Source organism: Pinus tabuliformis, chromosome 6 (genome assembly GCF_031772625.1).
Source record: "Pinus tabuliformis cultivar Carrire ecotype Pingquan chromosome 6, CPIR1, whole genome shotgun sequence".
Lineage (NCBI taxonomy): Eukaryota > Viridiplantae > Streptophyta > Pinopsida > Pinales > Pinaceae > Pinus > Pinus tabuliformis.
Window position 1 is genome coordinate 886379185 of NC_142292.1, and position 18406 is coordinate 886397590.

An 18406-nucleotide genomic window follows, 5' to 3' on the forward strand; every position below is an offset into this window, starting at 1 on the left:
GAATTGGAGGTCTTATTGCACGCTTCACGTGGCCCGATGTTATTTCAGTGGGAACAAAATATTTTACCTTAAGTTTTATGTGTTTTATGTTCAGGATGTGCATGTTGTTCTCAGTGTCCTGCATAAGCGCCTTGCATGCAGCCAGTGTCAAATGTCTCTCGCTCGGGCTATCTATTTGGGTCCCTTAATATTTTGCATAATTAGCTCCTGAATATTGCCCTGAGATTAATGCACCCTTGTTTCTTCCTCATGGAAATTGTGTGTACTGCGCGCACTATGCTTTGGCTCAGCGAGTGTCTTAAACTTATTCTTCTGTGTTTATGGAATTCTTGCTCAGGTCTCAGTTTGCATGTATATGATAGAGTTTCTTGAAATTAGCTTCAACAGAGCCATATCTGGAAGCCAACAAACGTTTTAAGTTCATTTGTGAAATTAGTCGAGATGCAGGCTCTCTGAGGTGTCAAAGCGCTGATTTTAGCCTTAGATATCCATTAACCATCTTATTATTGATGTTTGGTGTCTGAGTTTAGCGTGCAAATCAACCATCAGATGGATTAGTGCGGGATAGAAGCACCTGAAAATATCAGATACGAAATGTAGGTTGAGGTTGGGATGCCTGCAAATTGTTTATTTGAAAAACGTATGATATTAATAGAAAAGCTGATATAATGTCGGATGTCCCATTTCCCTTGCCAATTACATGTGAACCTGGAATTAGAATATGCATGATGTTTATGACAACTTTTACAAATATCCTGTATGGCAATTTAGTCTAGTTTAAGGCGTGGACAATAGTTTTAGATGTAACAAGAGTTATACTTCAAAATCTGACTCGATTTTCATGCCTGTTGAAGATAAGTCTTTCCTGCCTAATAGAGATTTAGAATGGTACTTTATCAGTCCACGTGATAAGAAGTATCCCAATGGAACACGCACAAATAGGGCCACTGAAGCTAGTTACTGGAAAGCTACTGGAAAGGACAAGAAAATCAGCTCGAAGTCATCTATGATTGGAACAAAGAAGACCCTAGTCTTCTATGGTGGGCGTGCACCGCAGGGAAGAAGAACAGATTGGGTGATGCATGAATATCGTCTAGATGAGACACAATGTGAAGGGGCAGCTAGTGTTCAGGTATCCTGATTGAATTTTTCTTTGCCCATTTATAAAACTAGAGAGTGGGGTTAAATAAACTTTAAAGCATAAATCATAGTCTCTCTATTATTTGTATACTCTTTGAATCAGAATTTTCAGTAGCCTTTCCTGCTGGATTTTAAAAATATTAAGAATAATTCTATTTACTTGTAGAAACAGAGTGTTTGAGAAGAGTATAGAATATTTTTCTTAGTTTAAGCTGGAGGTTGGAATCACTCCTTGCTCACACTCAGGCACAATGATTTTGACTGACATTCCAAGCAACTGTCATTACCAAGATTTTTTTTTTGGGTCTTTTATTCTTCAACAATTATCATAGCCTTGATTTGTCACTGATCTGTTTAATATTATTTTCTCTTGTCAATGTGCCAAGCTGAGAGATGTATCTGTGCATTATGTGGTTTTCAGTGACCAACAGTGTTTATAGGCTTTGTTCTCAAGTTTTCATCCTTCAGCCTAAGCTATATCTTGCAATTAATTTCTGCTATCATATCCCCAGTATTCTTCTGAATTAGTTCTATCAAATAATTAACGATATCCTTATGCCATTTGTCAAGGCGAAAATTTCATTCTGTTGTCTGCTTCAATTATTGTTAGAGAATTTCATTCTGTTGTCTGCTTCAATTATTGTTAGAGTAATTCCTTGATGCAACCCTTGATGATGATTTTCTTTACTTTTACAGGATGCTTTTGTTTTATGCCGTGTTTTCAAGAAAAATGGAATAGAGCCAAGGATTGGAAGCTCGAATGAACCACCAATACAGAGGAATGCTTTTCCTTCAGTAATGAATAGTTCCTTTTCTGATAAGATGACCAAACCTGATGCTGTTGAAGATCTGTCAGACAAAAGCTACCCACAAGTGAACCAGGAAAAGGCCGACATCCAGGCAGATACTACATTGTGATCAGAAACTTTATTTGAGAGACTGCAAGATATAACTGATAACAGTGCTACTCTTAATCAGTGGCTGGAGTTTCTACTGGATGACTCCAGCCCAAGTTACATTTTGGCATCCCCTACCAATGCCAGAAATGATTTAAAGGTGTGTACTACTGTAGACTCTTGTGATGATTACCTGGCATTAGTAAAGCTTTCCTACTTATGGTAATCTACAAATTTGATCTGTAAAGTAAGGTTTACTATCTAGTAATGTCAATATATAATTGTTTTCCAGGTCAGTTCTATGATTGGGGGTGCAAGATTGGAGCAGGAATCTCTTTGGCCAATGTTTAAAATAGATAGTTTTTCACAAGGCGTAGCTGATTTAAGCTTCAACCAGTTCATATATCAGATTGAACCTATGTTGAGTCATACAACTGATGCCTGCTTTGAAGAGGAAGATGTTTTAGACGAAATACTAAAGGTTGCACAGGCAGCTTAGAATGAGGATACTCATAACGAACATCCTTTCCTTATGGCCAAGTTATCTGGTAATTTGGTTGGAGATTCTCTCCAATTTGATAATATGTACAATTTATGGGGAAACTAAATAGTCATGGAGTTATTATAAAATAGTGATAGTGAAGGAGCTGGATAGATTAGCTTGTACAGACAGTCGTGGATTTCAGGAATGTTCTCGGTATTTATCATGGAATGGATGTGAGTAGGTTTTGCACATCCATGTTTAAACAGAGCTCAAAGACACTAGATCAGCGAATTTGCAAAGGAAAATGAGTACTTTTATTAGTGGCAGGTTAAATGTTCATAGGTCATATATGCTTGCTGATTGTTGTTATTGTAAGATAGTAGTATGCTAATCAGAAATTTTTAAATGTGTCATATAGTTTGGAACTAAAATTCTAGAACTGATTAACAGTGGATTTTTCAATTTTTCTTTATTGTATGCAAGGTAGCTGGTCCAGTATCTCGGAGCTTCATTTATGAACAGATGTTTTGGTGTATTAAATTGCCACCATAGTTATTCTTGTGATTTTGGCAGTTTATTGTGGATTGACAACAGCTAGCCCTGAAGTAACATGTACCATATCCATTTGTATGAAAAAGAGAACCAGTAAGTCTCTTTTATTATTTTCCCCAAAAGTTTACAAGATGATTTTTTCCCGAAAGTTTACAAGAGGAACACTTGCAAGCAGCAACAGCAGGACTATAGCCAGAAAGAACTGGGATTGTGAACCTTTTCCATTTTGATGTAACTAGGTTTGGTCATCCCTCGCATTATTATTTTTTGTTTCTTCCCTGATTCCACTGAAATTTCTGAGTCTGTTTTGGTAAATGTCTCCACAACCTTTCACTAGTGGATATTTTTGTGAACATGGGACCTTCAAATATATTTGAGAAGGTACCTTAATTAGAGTTAGAAGACAGCAATCCTGGATCTGGAAAGGTTGACTGATCTTGTTATGTACACCATCATCGTGATTCAGTATAGCCTCAAAGCAAGCAAATAATCGTCTGATGCCAAACAGATATGGATTGCGCAGCTAGAAAGTGATTGCAACATCCAAATATGATGCACAGATACGGCTCTGGTTGGCTGCAACTGGATTGAATTATCTTGAATTGAATTATACTTTGCTCAGATAACAAATAATTCTACTGTCTGTGTGTGCAGGTAGTTAATTATGTCATTCAATTGGCACAACTTTGAGGAAATTACAAATCTAATGGAGTGAGTTGTGTGTCCTTTTCGGATAACAAATAATTCAACTGTCTGTGTGTGCAGGTAGTTAATTCTGTGATTCAATGGGCACAACTTTGAGGAAATTACAAATCTAATGGAGTGAATTGTGTCTATTAGCTAATTTCATTGAAGCATCCATTGGTGGACTTATCTTTTACTGATGCAATTAGTAATGGGAATTCTATACTTGAGCTTATCAAGTTCGTATGGCACTATCATTTGCCTTGGAATTGTAGGAGGCGTTACGATTTTGACTCTTATCTTGGCGAACACATGTGTGGGCAGGATGCCCTTCAACTCCCGCTCTGAATGGCATCTCATCTGCCCAAAAACATACTTGTGTTGTTGTTGTTGCTGATACTCACGGTTCTTCCATCTAACAATATATCTGCGCCGCTTCCATTCACAAGTTTTGAAGTTCCTCTGTTGATCGTCCACCACATCAGAGTCTTTGCTACATGGACGGGCTCTTCCGTGTGTCTTGGCCAGGCCAGATCTCCCATTACAAGAATCCTTCCCTCCCGGTTGTGAACAGTCGAATTGTCCCCATCACCATCCAAGATCCCAAAATTTCTTGTGCCTTCCATCAGTTTTGAAACAGAGCTGGAATCTGCTCGGGCCAGTCGGCCATATGCCCCTGTCTGGTAACAGAAGAAATGAAATGGGGAATTGGAATCCGCGAGTAATAGAATGGAACAGTTAGCCGGTTTTCCTACGGGGACCTTGCTATCTATTATCAACATCCCAAGGAGCACAAGTGAAACCCGAACATAACCCGACAAGCATGATGTGATTTCTGATACCAGCACAAGAGCAATGGCGAAATCACCCTTAATCACCTGTCGTTAGTGGGCATCAACGAATAACGTCTAGTTTTGGACAATTAATCAGATGTGGGACAATTCGTTCCAGTTAGTGCTTGCGGATCCTGTCTATTTTGCAACGGCAACAATTGTCACACAATTGAAACAGCGCCTTAAAGGAAAAGCTCTATTTTCTCTCTGGATTTAAAGGACCTTAAAGGCATACTACGCAGCACCCACATGAATTGATGTCAGCTAGCTTCTTTGCCGAAAGCACGAGAAATGGTGCAAAAATCAGAAAAGGGCTTGATTTGTGCTTGAGGGAGGCCATTCCCTTACGGCAGGGACTACCGGCTGCATGCAGCACTTGTTATATTACGTACAAAATAGCCTGGAAAAGGGAGATATCTGTAAAATGGACCATTTGTTTTGCCCCAGGCGACCATTTCACCTTATGCTCGGAACAAGGTCACGAGGAGGACTTCTTTTCTGAGGAATAAAGCAAATGATCGTGGTTTCTTTCTGTTCAAATAAATTGGGGATTGGAATGTAATTTTCAACCATAATTATTCCGTAAATATGATACAAGGCCTCGAGAGTCCAGATATACGCATTATTAATAGTTCTGTGATGCAAACAAAGCATACCCTAGAAATAACAGAGTGGATTGCTTTCTTCATTCGAACCCCTTTAAATCTTAAAATTTAATGACTAAATTGAGTAATGGTTTCATTGTGTGCATGCTTACATTTTCTCTCGTTCTATCCAACCAACAAGGAACTCATTTCGTCACAATAATAGATGAGGTTCAAACCTATGTACACCTTAATTGCCTAAAGTAATAAAGGGAACGTATATATATTTTGAACAGAAATTTGTTAAAAGCTTACAAGAAAGAAATATGTTCGAGAAGTAACTCCCTTGTCAAATTCTGCATACAAATTTTCGATGAAAACTGATTTTCCATGTGATAAGTGAAAAGTATCTAACAAAACCCCATAGGGCCTGTAAACAAATACTTCATTGGATTTGGCAACTCCATTCTTGTTTCCTTTATGTTAGGGAGAAGAAAAGCAATCCATGAATTGCTCGGCGCCCTGAGACGCAACAGCGAGGAATCTCTCTGCATTTGCGGAGGCATTCCTTCTTGCGCTTCTGACGGATGTGCATGAGGAGAACGGTCGCGTCCAGGGGCTCCTTTAAAAACAGGCACTCGGTCACCTCCATCGTTCCACCACTATTTTCCTCCTCTTGTATTCCTTTTTCTTCTTCTGATATCTTATGCTTCGCCAGAACAGGAGTGAACTCAGCAGGAGATGCCATATTGGTACGTTGCCACTTCAAAGTTTTGAAAGCAAATCAGAGTTTGTGTGTGCGCGATTTCGATCCCGGGACCTTCGCTTGCAGTGAATTGCGTGTAAGAAAAAGAGCGTGTGATAAGGCCCGTGATATCACGACTCTGTCGAAGTAGGGGAGAGATTCCTATTGTTGTGCAGGGACTAGTAATTGATATAGTACTGGTCCCACCAAACCACCAGTGATTGAGACTTTTGAAACCAAAATTTAAACATAAATAAATAACATTATGTATAAATAAGTATTAAATTATGTCCAAAAATCACCCATACATTGACTGGGCCCACAACTGTCCATAAATAGTATTTTACTACTTAATACTGCAAAACATATTGACCCAAGTAGAAAACAGCTAGAGCCATAAAGGCTTCCTAACTGGTCTATTCCAGAAGTACAAAACCCCCACTCATTAGAACTGCAACTTTACATCCCAAATAAATATGCCTACCTGCACATAACAAAAGGAATGTATGTCAGCCATAACTGCTGTGTTCTTCAACAACTAAACACCCTATGTTCAATAAATGACACCCAACCCAATAACAATTAAATCCACTTTGTTCAATAAATGACACCCAGACCCAATAACTGCAATAAATGACACCCAACTCACTCTATTTCTCATTAAAACAGATCAAAGCACATGGATCAACAAATAAACAATTCCCAACCATTAGATCACATCAAATTAAATCCACACCACACATTCAAAATGAAGCCATTGCAATCCATGTGCATCCATGTCCACCAATTAAAATCAAGTCCCCAAAACTATAAAAGAAGTCCACCCACTGTTGAAGTTGCATCTTATGCTTTCAAACTATTCAACAAACTTGAAGACAACATCACAAAACAGTGGCCAATATATTCAAGTTAGTTATATGAATTACAACTCATTCTTCTTACAGTTTTGTTTTCATTGTTTTCATTTATCAGATTTCTTACATTACAGTTCTGTCCATAGGGTTATGGTTAACCTATACAGTTACAGTTAACCTTTTTTATACAGAGTTTATGTATGTGTTCTAGCTTATTATATCATCAGCTTCATAGTGATTACAGCTTACATATCACAGAGGTTACGTATGTCGTGTTAGTACTGTAGTCACAGCTTGTTTAGCTTACAGGAATTGAACCTATTGAATACAGTCGTATCCATCTAATCAACGTCACAGGTTGTTTACCTTACAGGAATTGAACCTTAGCTTACAGGAATTATTCGATCATCAGCTTCATAGTGATTACAGCTTACATATCACAGAGGTTACGTATGTCGTGTTAGTACTGTAGTCATAGCTTGTTTAGCTTACAGGAATTGAACCTTAGCTTACAGGAATTGAGCGATTATTATGGCTTGGGTTCTATGCAGAATGAGTTAAAACATAGAACAAAAACGAATTGTAACTTTAATGACTCTGATAAACTTAGTAATTTTTCACATATTTTCAGACCTTGACAATCATCATTGAGACATCACATTGAAACATAATCGAAAGACATGTATTTTCAGAAGCATGAAGCTATTGAGAAAGCAAAAATTTTGATATTGAGTCGAAAGAATGCAAATAAGTGAATTTCTACTACTGATGAATGGACCATAGAACTGAGGAATGGTTTCTTAGAATGGAAGCCCGAGCAGATGACCATTTCTCTTTATTGGATTAGATGACTATAAGATTTTAGATAATGAGAAAACACAATTAAAAGTAACATAGCAGATGACAGTCTTATTGGCCTTCATATCTTTTCACCTCGTTGAGCTCGAGACCTTAGGGTATGGAGAGCCCGAGCCATACGGAGTTGTAAAAGTTGGACCAAAGGAATGGGGATTTACAGAATTCAGCACTGTAAATTAAGTCACAAAAAATGGAGAGAAATCTTGGAGCAGAGATTGTTCTTCTCAATATTCAAAATAACTAAATAAATTATATGGAAAATATAAAAAATAAATGACTGCAACGAAACTCGATTAAACTGAAGTAAAACCAATTGTCTATGACACCTAGGAGACCATAGAATCAAATGTGATAGTGATTACAGCTTACATATGTCGTGTTAGTACTGTAGTCATAGCTTGTTTAGCTTACAAGAATTGAACCTTAGCTTACAGGAATTGAACCTATTGAATACATCTCATTCATCTTATCACTATTAAGCTCTATACACTAAAAAGCTCGTATTAGTATCTGAGCATGGTTTCAGTTCACCCTTATCTATGAGTGAGCTAGAACAAAGCTCTATATAATTACATATGTTATATGTATATTGAAGCTGAATCCAGTCTATTAGGGAGATAACCAACCTGTGATACAGGTACTTTATCATATCTATACATGTATTTCTTAGGTTAGTACTGATAGGTCAACCTTTAGATGATGTTACTTATAAAATATCTGTGCTATTACTTATGCCGAGTGTTATGAGAATGAGACAAGCAAGTGATTAGGTAAACAAGCATGGTTAGAAAGAGTCATGTGTAACTACTGTGTTCTAATTCCATAGCTTGTCATAAGCTTAGATAAGGTACAAAGGTGACAAGCTAATCAATATACAACATGATATCCCGGGGTTCTCACTCTTAGTCATTCCTATTATATAAATACCTTTTTTCTTATTGCTATATAGAGTACCATTCTCTCCATAATCAATACATATGGATAGACTGTAATCACTGTACGCATATCCTAATGTAATACATAATCAATACATATGGATAGACTGTAATCATTGTATATGCATATCCTAATGTAATACATAATCAATACATATGGATACACTGTAATCACTGTACACGCATATCCTAATGTAATACATATGGATAGACTGTAATCACTGTATACGCATATCCTAATGTAACAAGCTCTGTTTCCTCATTACTTTGATTTCCATGGTTCTACTTATGGCACTGATTCAACCATTAGTAATGATTACACTCTACTCTATAGGGTAAGTACATATTTAATAGACCTACTTATTACCTGTATTCCCTAATCTTTAACAGATATAAGGAGAATGACGTAATTCATACATGTTTACATACCTCATTGGTTTAGCTGTATAAAGCTGTTGAAAGTAAATGGAAAATGATATATGAAAACAGTGACATACATGTTGATAATTTCCTATAATAGAGGAAAAGTATTTTTGCAGAAGTAATAAAGCATAATTTGACATATATTCTAATGTCTAAATGCAACATACATGTTGATAATTTCCTGTAATAGAGGAAAAGTAATTTTTGCAGAAGTAATAAAGCATAATTTGACATATATTCTAATGTCTAAATGCAACATACATGTTGATAATTTCCCGTAATAGAGGAAAAATAATTTTTGCAGAAGTAATAAAGCATAATTTGACATATATTCTAATGTCTAAATGCATGCAATAATTTTACAGGTTGTTGCATCTATGGCAAAAGGAAGTTACTCTGCTCGTACAAGGAGAAGTGGCAGGAGAGTGACAAGGGGTGCGCAGCTGCGATGCACATCGTCTGATGATGACAGGCCAGCTGATGTCAATGCTGGCAATGCACCAGGGAACATTGTTGAAGATGACCATGTGACAGCCGCTAATGTTAACACACCATCAGCCACAGAACCACCATCAACAACAGTCTAAGGGGCAAGCTCAACTAAAAAGATCAGTGCTATAAGAGGATGGAAAAAAGAACAAATGTTAGTTGCAATTGACGACATAGAGTTTAATGGATACTCAGTTCGGGCATCTGCAAAAAAACATGGTATTCCTCCCTCATCAATACATTATTGGATAAATGGACTGACTCATACAAAACGTAGAGGGCCTCTTACAGTTATGACTGAGGAGGAGGAGGCCGAGGTGGTTGAGTGGTGTAAAGAGATGGCCCAACTGGGACATGGGCTAGAGTTGATACAACTCAAATCAACAGTTGCTCAAATCTGTCAAGGGAGGCCAAACCCATTCAAAGATGGGTTTCCTGGTAAATCATGATGGTTTGGGTTTAAAAAAAGGCATCCAGAACTTGTACTGCGTACTGCTGAGGGCCTTGACAGAGACAGAGCATTAAATTTGCGCCCTGCAGTTGTGCAAAAATTCTATGACACACTTTCTAGTGCTTACGATAAACATTCTTATGGAGCAGACCATATATGGAACTGTGATGAAATAGGTTTACAGGCAGGGAGGAATTGTGGCATGCGGGTAATTGCCAAGAGAGGGAGCCGAAATGTGCCGAAGATTTTGCCCAAGAGCAGGGAGTGGATAACTATTTTATGTTGTGTTAATGCAATTGGTACTTCAATCCCAGGATTTTATCTATTCAAAGGTAAAAATCAACTGAAAAACTATATACAGAACTGTGAACTAGGTGCATGCATGGCTGCACATCCCCATGCATGGATGACTAAAGAACTGTTTCTAAGTTGGCTTTTTCACTTTGCTGCATCAGTACCAGGTGGCGTCTCGCCTAATAACAGACACCTTTTGATATTAGATGGCCATGGGAGCCACATGGCTGTACAAACAATTGAGGAAGCAAACAATTTAGGCATCGACCTGTTGACATTGCCCGCTCATACCACTCATAGGCTGCAACCCCTTGATGTTAGTGTGTTTGGCCCTTTCAAGAACTATTTCAGGTCGGAGCATGCTGCATGGATGGCAAAGAATCCAGGGGTTGAGGTGAAAAGGTTTGAGCTAGCAGAGCTTGCAAGTAAAGCTTTTAAAAGGGCTTTGACACCATCAAATATCAAGGCTGGCTTTAGGAGGACAGGAATCTGGCCACTGAACTATGATGCTCTTATGCATGATACTGGTTGTAGCCAAGCGTTTCATGTGGATGGTCAGGAAGAAGGGAATGTCCAAACAGGTGTTGAAGTGCAAGAAGTAGATGACCAAGATGATGTGGTTGCAGCTGGTAATATGATTTCCCTGTCTCAAGGACACTTATATGCTGAAGATGATGAAACTGTATGTGAAACACAATATAACAATGAACAAATTCCTAGTAACATGGAGATTGTTCCACCAACTCAAGAACATGAAATTCCTGTTGCTGATATTGCTAATGATATTGTTGAACATGCAGTTGACAATGACCAATTGACATTGCCAAGCCAAGTAACCCCACCTTCATGGCTAGCAGAAGCAATGATCAATATGAATGCACATAGTGTCTCAGCAACCAATGAAGAAAGCATGAACATGCCCTCACAACCAGTAGAATTGAACAGTGAAATTGTTCATTTTTTGTGGACAATAGATCAATGGAAGAAGATGAAGGACATAATGAGGCATCAAATGAAGATAATGATATGGTTCAATCAGTTCCAACAGATACTGAAAGGGAAGTACCAAGCAATGACATGCAGGTGGGAGGGGTGGAGAAGACACTTGGATGGTTCCTAAAGCTACCAGTAGAGAGATTATCAATGAAAAAAAAACAAGGTGCACCGGGTAGTCTTCGTCTGGGCCGAAGCTCACAGTTACTCACCTCAGAGGACTATATAAACCTGTTAGTTGAGTCAGAAAAAAAGAAATTTGAAATGCAAGAATTAAAACAGAAAAGGAAGGATATAGTCAAGGAGAAGAAGGCAGCAAGGATTGTTGCAGCACAACGTCGAGCAGAAGAAAGGATTGAAAGAGATAAAGCAAGGCAAGTTAAGGACCAACAAAAGCAAATGGCAAGACAGGAAAAGGAAAAACGAAAGGCACAACAAATGCTTGAAAAGGAACAAGGGATGATCAACAATACAAGAATAGCTGATGAAACCAGGATTATTTCAAACTCATTGGACTCCATTGCAGACAATACACCATTATTCCAAGATCTCATAAACATTCAAGTGCCCCACTATCAAACTGAGGGTTTACCCACTTGCCTTGTTCCTACCAGAGCTGGTGTCAATTCTATGTATGCTCATTACACACCTCCACTTAATGCAGGGGTCAGTAGGGAAAATGTGAGGTATGGGTACTCAGTACCTCCATGGTTGGAAGCTGCAAATTGGAATCAATCATATGGCATCAATCAACCATTTCCTAATCAGCCCTTGACTGGTAGGCCAACCTACCTGGCTCAAGAAGGTAACTCGGGGAGTTTTGGCACTCAAGATTCTCAGGGCCATAAAGAATAGGGGTGCCATATGTTTTTGGTTCTAACCACATTATGATGTGGATTTTGGATGGATTGTATCTTTTTCTTGGCACAGAAACATTTTGGCTTACAACACTAGATTGTATCTTTTTCCTGTCACAAAAATATTTTGGCTTACAACACTAGATTGTATCTTTTTCTTGTCCCAAGAAACATTTTGGCTAACAACCTAGTAGTGTTAGAGAAAGATTCTTTGGCGAAAATCACATGGAATATCATTTGTCGACGCGTTTCGAACCAACTAGTGTGGTTCATCGTCAGGACAAGTTGAAGAAACAGATCAAGCTCATCATGTTAAATAGTCTGAGCAGAGCCTCCAACAACTATCTTCTCTAATGGCTAGTTTGACTCTAGGACAGGGGTCAAAATTATTATATTCGTTTAATTATTCTTGAGGGTAATTGGTTCAAGACTTAATTATTAAGAATTATAAGTTAATTAATAATTTAAAGGAAAGTTAGTTAAATAAATGACCTTATAATAATAGAATAAGTTAAATGCCTAAAAAATATATAAAGTAATATATATAAAAAATAATAATTTTATTTAAATTTTATTAATAAATAAATAATATAAAAATAATAATTTTATTTAAATTTTATTAATAAATAAAAGGTAATTAAGTTGTATAAAGGACCTAATAAGATTAGAAAATAAAGAGAATCAAAGTTAATTATTAAAATTATAAGTTAATTAATAATATAATATGAAAATTAGTTAAATAAATGACCTTATAATAAATGAAAAAGGTAAATGCCTCAATAAAATATATAAAGAATAAATAAAATAATATTATTTAAAAGTATCATTAAAAATTGTATGCTAACTAATAAATAAAGGTAAAAAAGGACCTTATAAGATCAAAAAGTCAAAATTAGTTAAAATATAAGCTGAAAAGAATTTGAGAGGAACAAACTAGTTATATGAAGGACCTCAGAATAAATAAAAATAATTGGAATGGGTGCCATTTTATAAGAAAAATACAAAAATAATAGAAAAGGATGCCAAAAAGTAATAGGAATTAAAATTCACAAAGGACCTCAAAATATCAGAAGAAATAGACTGCAATTAGTAAAGGAAGGAGAAAATAGTGAAGAGATCACATAAGGGACTTAAAAAACAATAAATAAAAATCACACTAAAAATTAAAATAACACTCGAAAAATAAAAATAAATAAAAATAAATAATAAAAATAAAAATAAAAATAAATTAGTTAAAAAAAATAAAAACAAAATAAATAAATAAATAAATGGAAAAAAAATAAAATAAAATAAAATATATATATATATATATATATATATATATATATATATATATATATATATATAATAAATTAAAATAAATAAATAAAATAAAATAAAATAACTAAAAACAATAATAATAATAAAAAGTACAAATAAAGAAAAACGACAAAAAACCAAAGAGGACGGAAAAACGACTAGGAAGAGAGGGCAGGGACCCAACACCTACTGACTTTCCAACCATCATCTCTATTGAGATTGCTTGGTCTCTTTTCAATCTCAAGCGCTTCCCTGAATTTTCGATGGTGGAAATGCGAAACTTTAGCAATAACACTGGCCTCTTCAATACAAACATGATGATTGGTTTTCTCAGCATGTTCAGCCAAAGCTGAAGACTTAGCTCTCCTATGCTTAAGATCCGCTGCGTGCTCGCTAATCCTCTGATTAATGGAACGACCAGTCTCCCCAATATAGGGGGTCCCACAGGAACAAGGGATCATATAAACGCCCTTCATATCCTTAGGGTCGATAGGATCCTTCACTAATCTGAGGGACATACGAATGGTGTTCAGGGGCCTAAAGGTCACAGGGATACTATGCCTCCTGAGAATCCTGCCAATTCTATCAGTGGTCCCTTGAACATAAGGAAGATGGACACCTGGAACACGATCTTTAGGTTCTCTTTTAGTCAGAGAATTCCTGGAAGCTTTAAGGAAAGCCCTATGACCCATGTATCTACTATAACCATTCTCCGTAAAGACATCCAGCAGATGGGATTTTTCTTTCTCAAAGCTCCTCTTGTCCGAGATCCTCAGGGCTCGAGTAGCAAGGGTACTAAGGACACCCATCTTCTGAGCCGGGAAATGGTGGGAACTGGCATGAAGATACTGCTCTGTATGAGTTTTCTTCCGGAAAACTCGATGGGCGAGGGAACCATCATCATTCCTAGAAATAAGAATATCAAGGAAAGGAAGGCATCCATCTACCTCCTGCTCCTTAGTGAACTTAATGGCTGAGGATTGCCTGTTGAGATGATCAAAGAAGAGATCAAGCTCATCCTGGCCATGAGACCAGATGACATTGGTGTCATCCACATACCTCCTCCATAGTTTAGGTAGGAGCCGGGAAGAGTTCAGAGCCTTGGACTCAAAATCTTCCATAAACAGATTAGCAACAATAGGGGAAAGGGGGGATCCCATTGCCACCCCACATGTTTGCTCGAAGAACTCCCCTTCAAAACTGAAGAAGGTGGAAGTGAGACAGATCTCAACCAACTTGGCCGTGTTAGGATCTGTTAGGCGGTTGATCACATCCATGGCCTCATTAATAGGGATGCAAGTGAACAGGGAGACAACATCAAAACTGACAAGAATGTCCCCAGGATCAAGCCTAATGTCCTTGAGCTCCTCAATAAAGGAAGCAGAGTCCTTTACGAAGGACTCCGAACGACCAACAAGAGGCTTAAGCTTTAAAGCAAGGAACTTCGCAAGAATAGTGATTTCTTGTGGCAACCTAACTGTGTGTTGATAATAAATTTTCAATGGAATATGTCTTTCTGTAAAATATTAATTATGATAAAACTATTTCTATAAGTTATTCTGTGCGCCCTCCCCGCCACGTCAGAAAACCACACGTAAAAGCACATGGAGCCGGTACAACACCTGTCCACCATGGAGCTCATGTGTTGGCCATCATATCATTGCATAAAACTTTGTGTTCGCGCCATTTCACAGGTTTGTTTGGGGTCATTGCTGCGATGTTGGGAATTCAATAATAACATTTCAAGTTGCATATGAAAAAGGCTAAATATAGAAATAAAATGACCAGACAATCTTATTATGATTGAGAGCACTCATTATCAAGTTGAGTATGAAAAAGGCTAAATACAGAAATCAATGAGGAGGCAATCTATCTCATAATAAGTTTTATTAAATGTGAAAAATCCACTAATAATTTTATTGATTGAAGGGACACTTGAGAAATTGAGAGCACTCATTATCAAGTTGCATATGAAAAAGGCTAAATATAGAAATCAAATGACCAGACAATCTTATTATGATTGAGAGCACTCATTATCAAGTTGAGTATGAAAAAGGCTAAATACAAAAATCAATGAGGAGGCAATGTACCTCATAATAAGTTTTATTAAATGTGAAAAAGCCACTAATAATTTTATTCATTGAGGGGACACTTGAGAAATTGAGAGCACTCATTATCAAGTTGCTCTCATTATCAAGTTGAGCATGAAAAAGGCTAAATAAGTGGACCGTTATCTAAAGGAACATCATTCAACTTGATAGCTCATGCTTCAACCATAATGCTTACAAAGCAATTTCTACCCATTGTATTCTGTAATAGCTAGTCAGTGAACCCCAAGACGGGCTGGAAACAGAGACTACTTCAGATATTCACACAATGAGTAAACTATTATATCATATACTAATTTACATTAGAACTTTGAAGTGAACAACTGAATCAGAGGGACCTAGGAATAAGTCATATTTGCTCATTTACATGATCCACATCCTTAATTAAATTAAAATGAAAAGTAAGGCCACTGAATGTGCAAGCCCCATTCTTGGGAGCAATTGGAGGGATGACGTTGTTCGCTGGAAGTGAAGGAGGGAGAAGTATAGCTTTGTCCACTCAACTCCCTCACAATCAGATGGAAACCCTGAGACAGATACTCTTGATCATCCCGTATTGAACATTCTTTCGATTTCTATATGTGGTTCCATATTAATATGTCTCGGTTCTTCTACTTAGTGGACAGTTCGCACCTCAATGGCTCAATGGCTTTTCATGTGGTCAATAAATTTTGACATCAGATGTTAGGAGAGATGGGTTTGACACTCAACCCATTAATCTTTGGATGATCTTTTCTCTAAGAGCATTTTATACATTGTATTTTTTATGCCTTCGATCTCAACATTGAAGGCATCAAATTTGCAGCGCTGTACAAAGCTCTAAACTCACTTATGGCTCCAATAAGTGGACCGTTATCTAAAGGAACATCATTCAACTTGATAGCTCATGCTTCAACCATAATGCTTACAAAGCAATTTCTACCCATTGTATTCTGTAATAGCTAGTGAGTGAACCCTAAGACGGGCTGGAAATAGAGACTAATTCAGATATTCACACAATGAGTAAACTATTATATCATATACTAATTTACATTAGAACTTTGAAGTGAACAACTGAATCAGCGGGACCTAGGAATAAGTCATATTTGCTCATTTACATGATCCACGTCCTTAATTAAATTAAAATGAAAAGTCACTGATACAGTAAGGTTTTATCGTTGGAGCCCGAGAAGGGTTAGTTATTGAAATGCATTTTATGTATGAGAACATAATTCATTACTAAAAATATTTATTCTCTTATCTCTGTAACCATCAGTAACCGGTTTTGGAATCGACTGTAAAATGTGTGAACTCCTTCTTCTTTTTTCAGAGAAAAAAGCATCACAGATTATATTTACAATATAAAAAACATCATAAGATACAAAAGGGTGGCATATGACAGCCACTGTCCGAGACATCTCGAGGAAAGGCAAATGTCAGAGGTCCGAAAACATATACATCAGGTTCAGGAAAATAGCAAAAAGCATCAAAATTAATAACCAGGAGTAACAAATTCCAGAAACGAACAAGACTTCTCTTCCTCCATAGTTAAATAACTGCAATGGTAGACTTATACTGCCCCATACATATGGCCATTAAAGAATTTGTTATTTTCAGCGCAACCAAAAAAAACCCCAAATTTGCTTAAACTGTAAATATACTCAAATTAGTCAATTGTGAGCAGCGTCAACATGGAAACAAAAAGGACTGTGTATACAGGATATCCATATTGCAAAACATATACATCAGGTTCAGGAAAATAGCAAAAACACCAAAATTAATAAGCAGGAGTAACAAATTCCAGAGACGAACATGACTTCTCTTCCTCCATAGTTAAATAACTGCAATGGTAGCCCATACATATGGCCATTAAAGAATTTGTTATTTTTAGCGCAACAAAAAAAAACCCCAAATTTGCTTAAACTATAAATATACTCAAATCAGTCAATTGAGAGCAGCATCAGCATGGAAACAAAAAGGACTGTGTATACAGGATATCCATATTGTAAAACATATACATCAGGTTCAGGAAAATAGCAAAAAGCACCAAAATTAATAACCAGGAGTAACAAATTCCAGAAACGAACAGGACTTCTCTTCCTCCATAGTTAAATAACTGCAATGGTAGACTTATACTGCCCCATACATATGGCCATTAAAGAATTTGTTATTTTCAGCGCAACCAAACAAACCCCAAATTTGCTTAAACTGTAAATATACTCAAATTAGTCAATTGAGAGCAGCGACAGAGGGTTTCGAGGCTTCATTTCAAATACAAAGAGTGAAGTTCCTGACAGAAGCTTTCACAGACGAGGAGAAGATAAGTTATGCAAGTCAATTGAGAGCAGCGACAGAGGGTTTCGAGGGTTCGTTTGGGGTCATTGCTGCGATGTTCGAGTTTCCCTTTGTCTTTCTGCTCGGGGGCCGAGGGCACGGGACGGCCGAGGAGCACGGGACGGCCTTGGATAGCACCGAAAACAACAAAAATAACAGCGAGGGCACGGGACGGCCGAGGATAGCACGGGACGGCCTAGGATAGCACCGAAAACAGCAAAAATAACAGCGAGGGCACCGGACGGCCGAGGATAGCATGGGACGGCCTAGGATAACAGCGAAAACAACGAAATTTCAGATAAACCCTAAACCTTCAACAACAAACAGCATCAAAATATCCCATAAACCCTAAACCCTCGGAAAAAAATCCTCAAAAAAATGCCATAAAAGTTTACAAAATATCCAAAAATAGAGATGCTTGTGTTGAAAAACACAGAGAATGCTGGTAGGATTAAAATCCTACCGGATACATGGTTGCCGACCTCCCCCACCTTCCCCGGAGCTCGCCAGACCTTCTCCACACCTGCAACGACCTTCTGCACACCTGCAACGAGAAGAAAAATATATATTAGGGAACAGAAAACCACAAAAACACCACCACAAAACAGCAAATT

General features: G+C 37.3%; 1 protein-coding gene across 1 annotated transcript; it reads left to right on the top strand.

The window, feature by feature from the left end:
• The first annotated feature begins 268 nt into the window (after nucleotides 1-268).
• On the top strand, nucleotides 269-3792 carry LOC149261748 (NAC domain-containing protein 54-like). The gene is made up of 3 exons (XM_089382297.1): nucleotides 269-1132; nucleotides 1837-2196; nucleotides 2329-3792. The coding sequence occupies exons 1-2, from the start codon at nucleotides 842-844 to the stop codon at nucleotides 2056-2058; spliced, it is 513 nt and encodes a 170-aa protein (XP_089238423.1). The 5' UTR covers nucleotides 269-841; the 3' UTR covers nucleotides 2059-2196; nucleotides 2329-3792.
• Nucleotides 3793-18406: the final 14614 nt, after the last annotated feature.

Excerpts from the sequence above, each read along its gene's own strand:
- LOC149261748 (XM_089382297.1), top strand. The coding sequence starts at position 842 with ATGCCTGTTGAAGATAAGTCTTTCCTGCCTAATAGAGATTTAGAATGG. Across the intron at positions 1,133-1,836 it reads AAGGGGCAGCTAGTGTTCAG|GATGCTTTTGTTTTATGCCG; the intron begins GTATCCTGATTG and ends TTACTTTTACAG.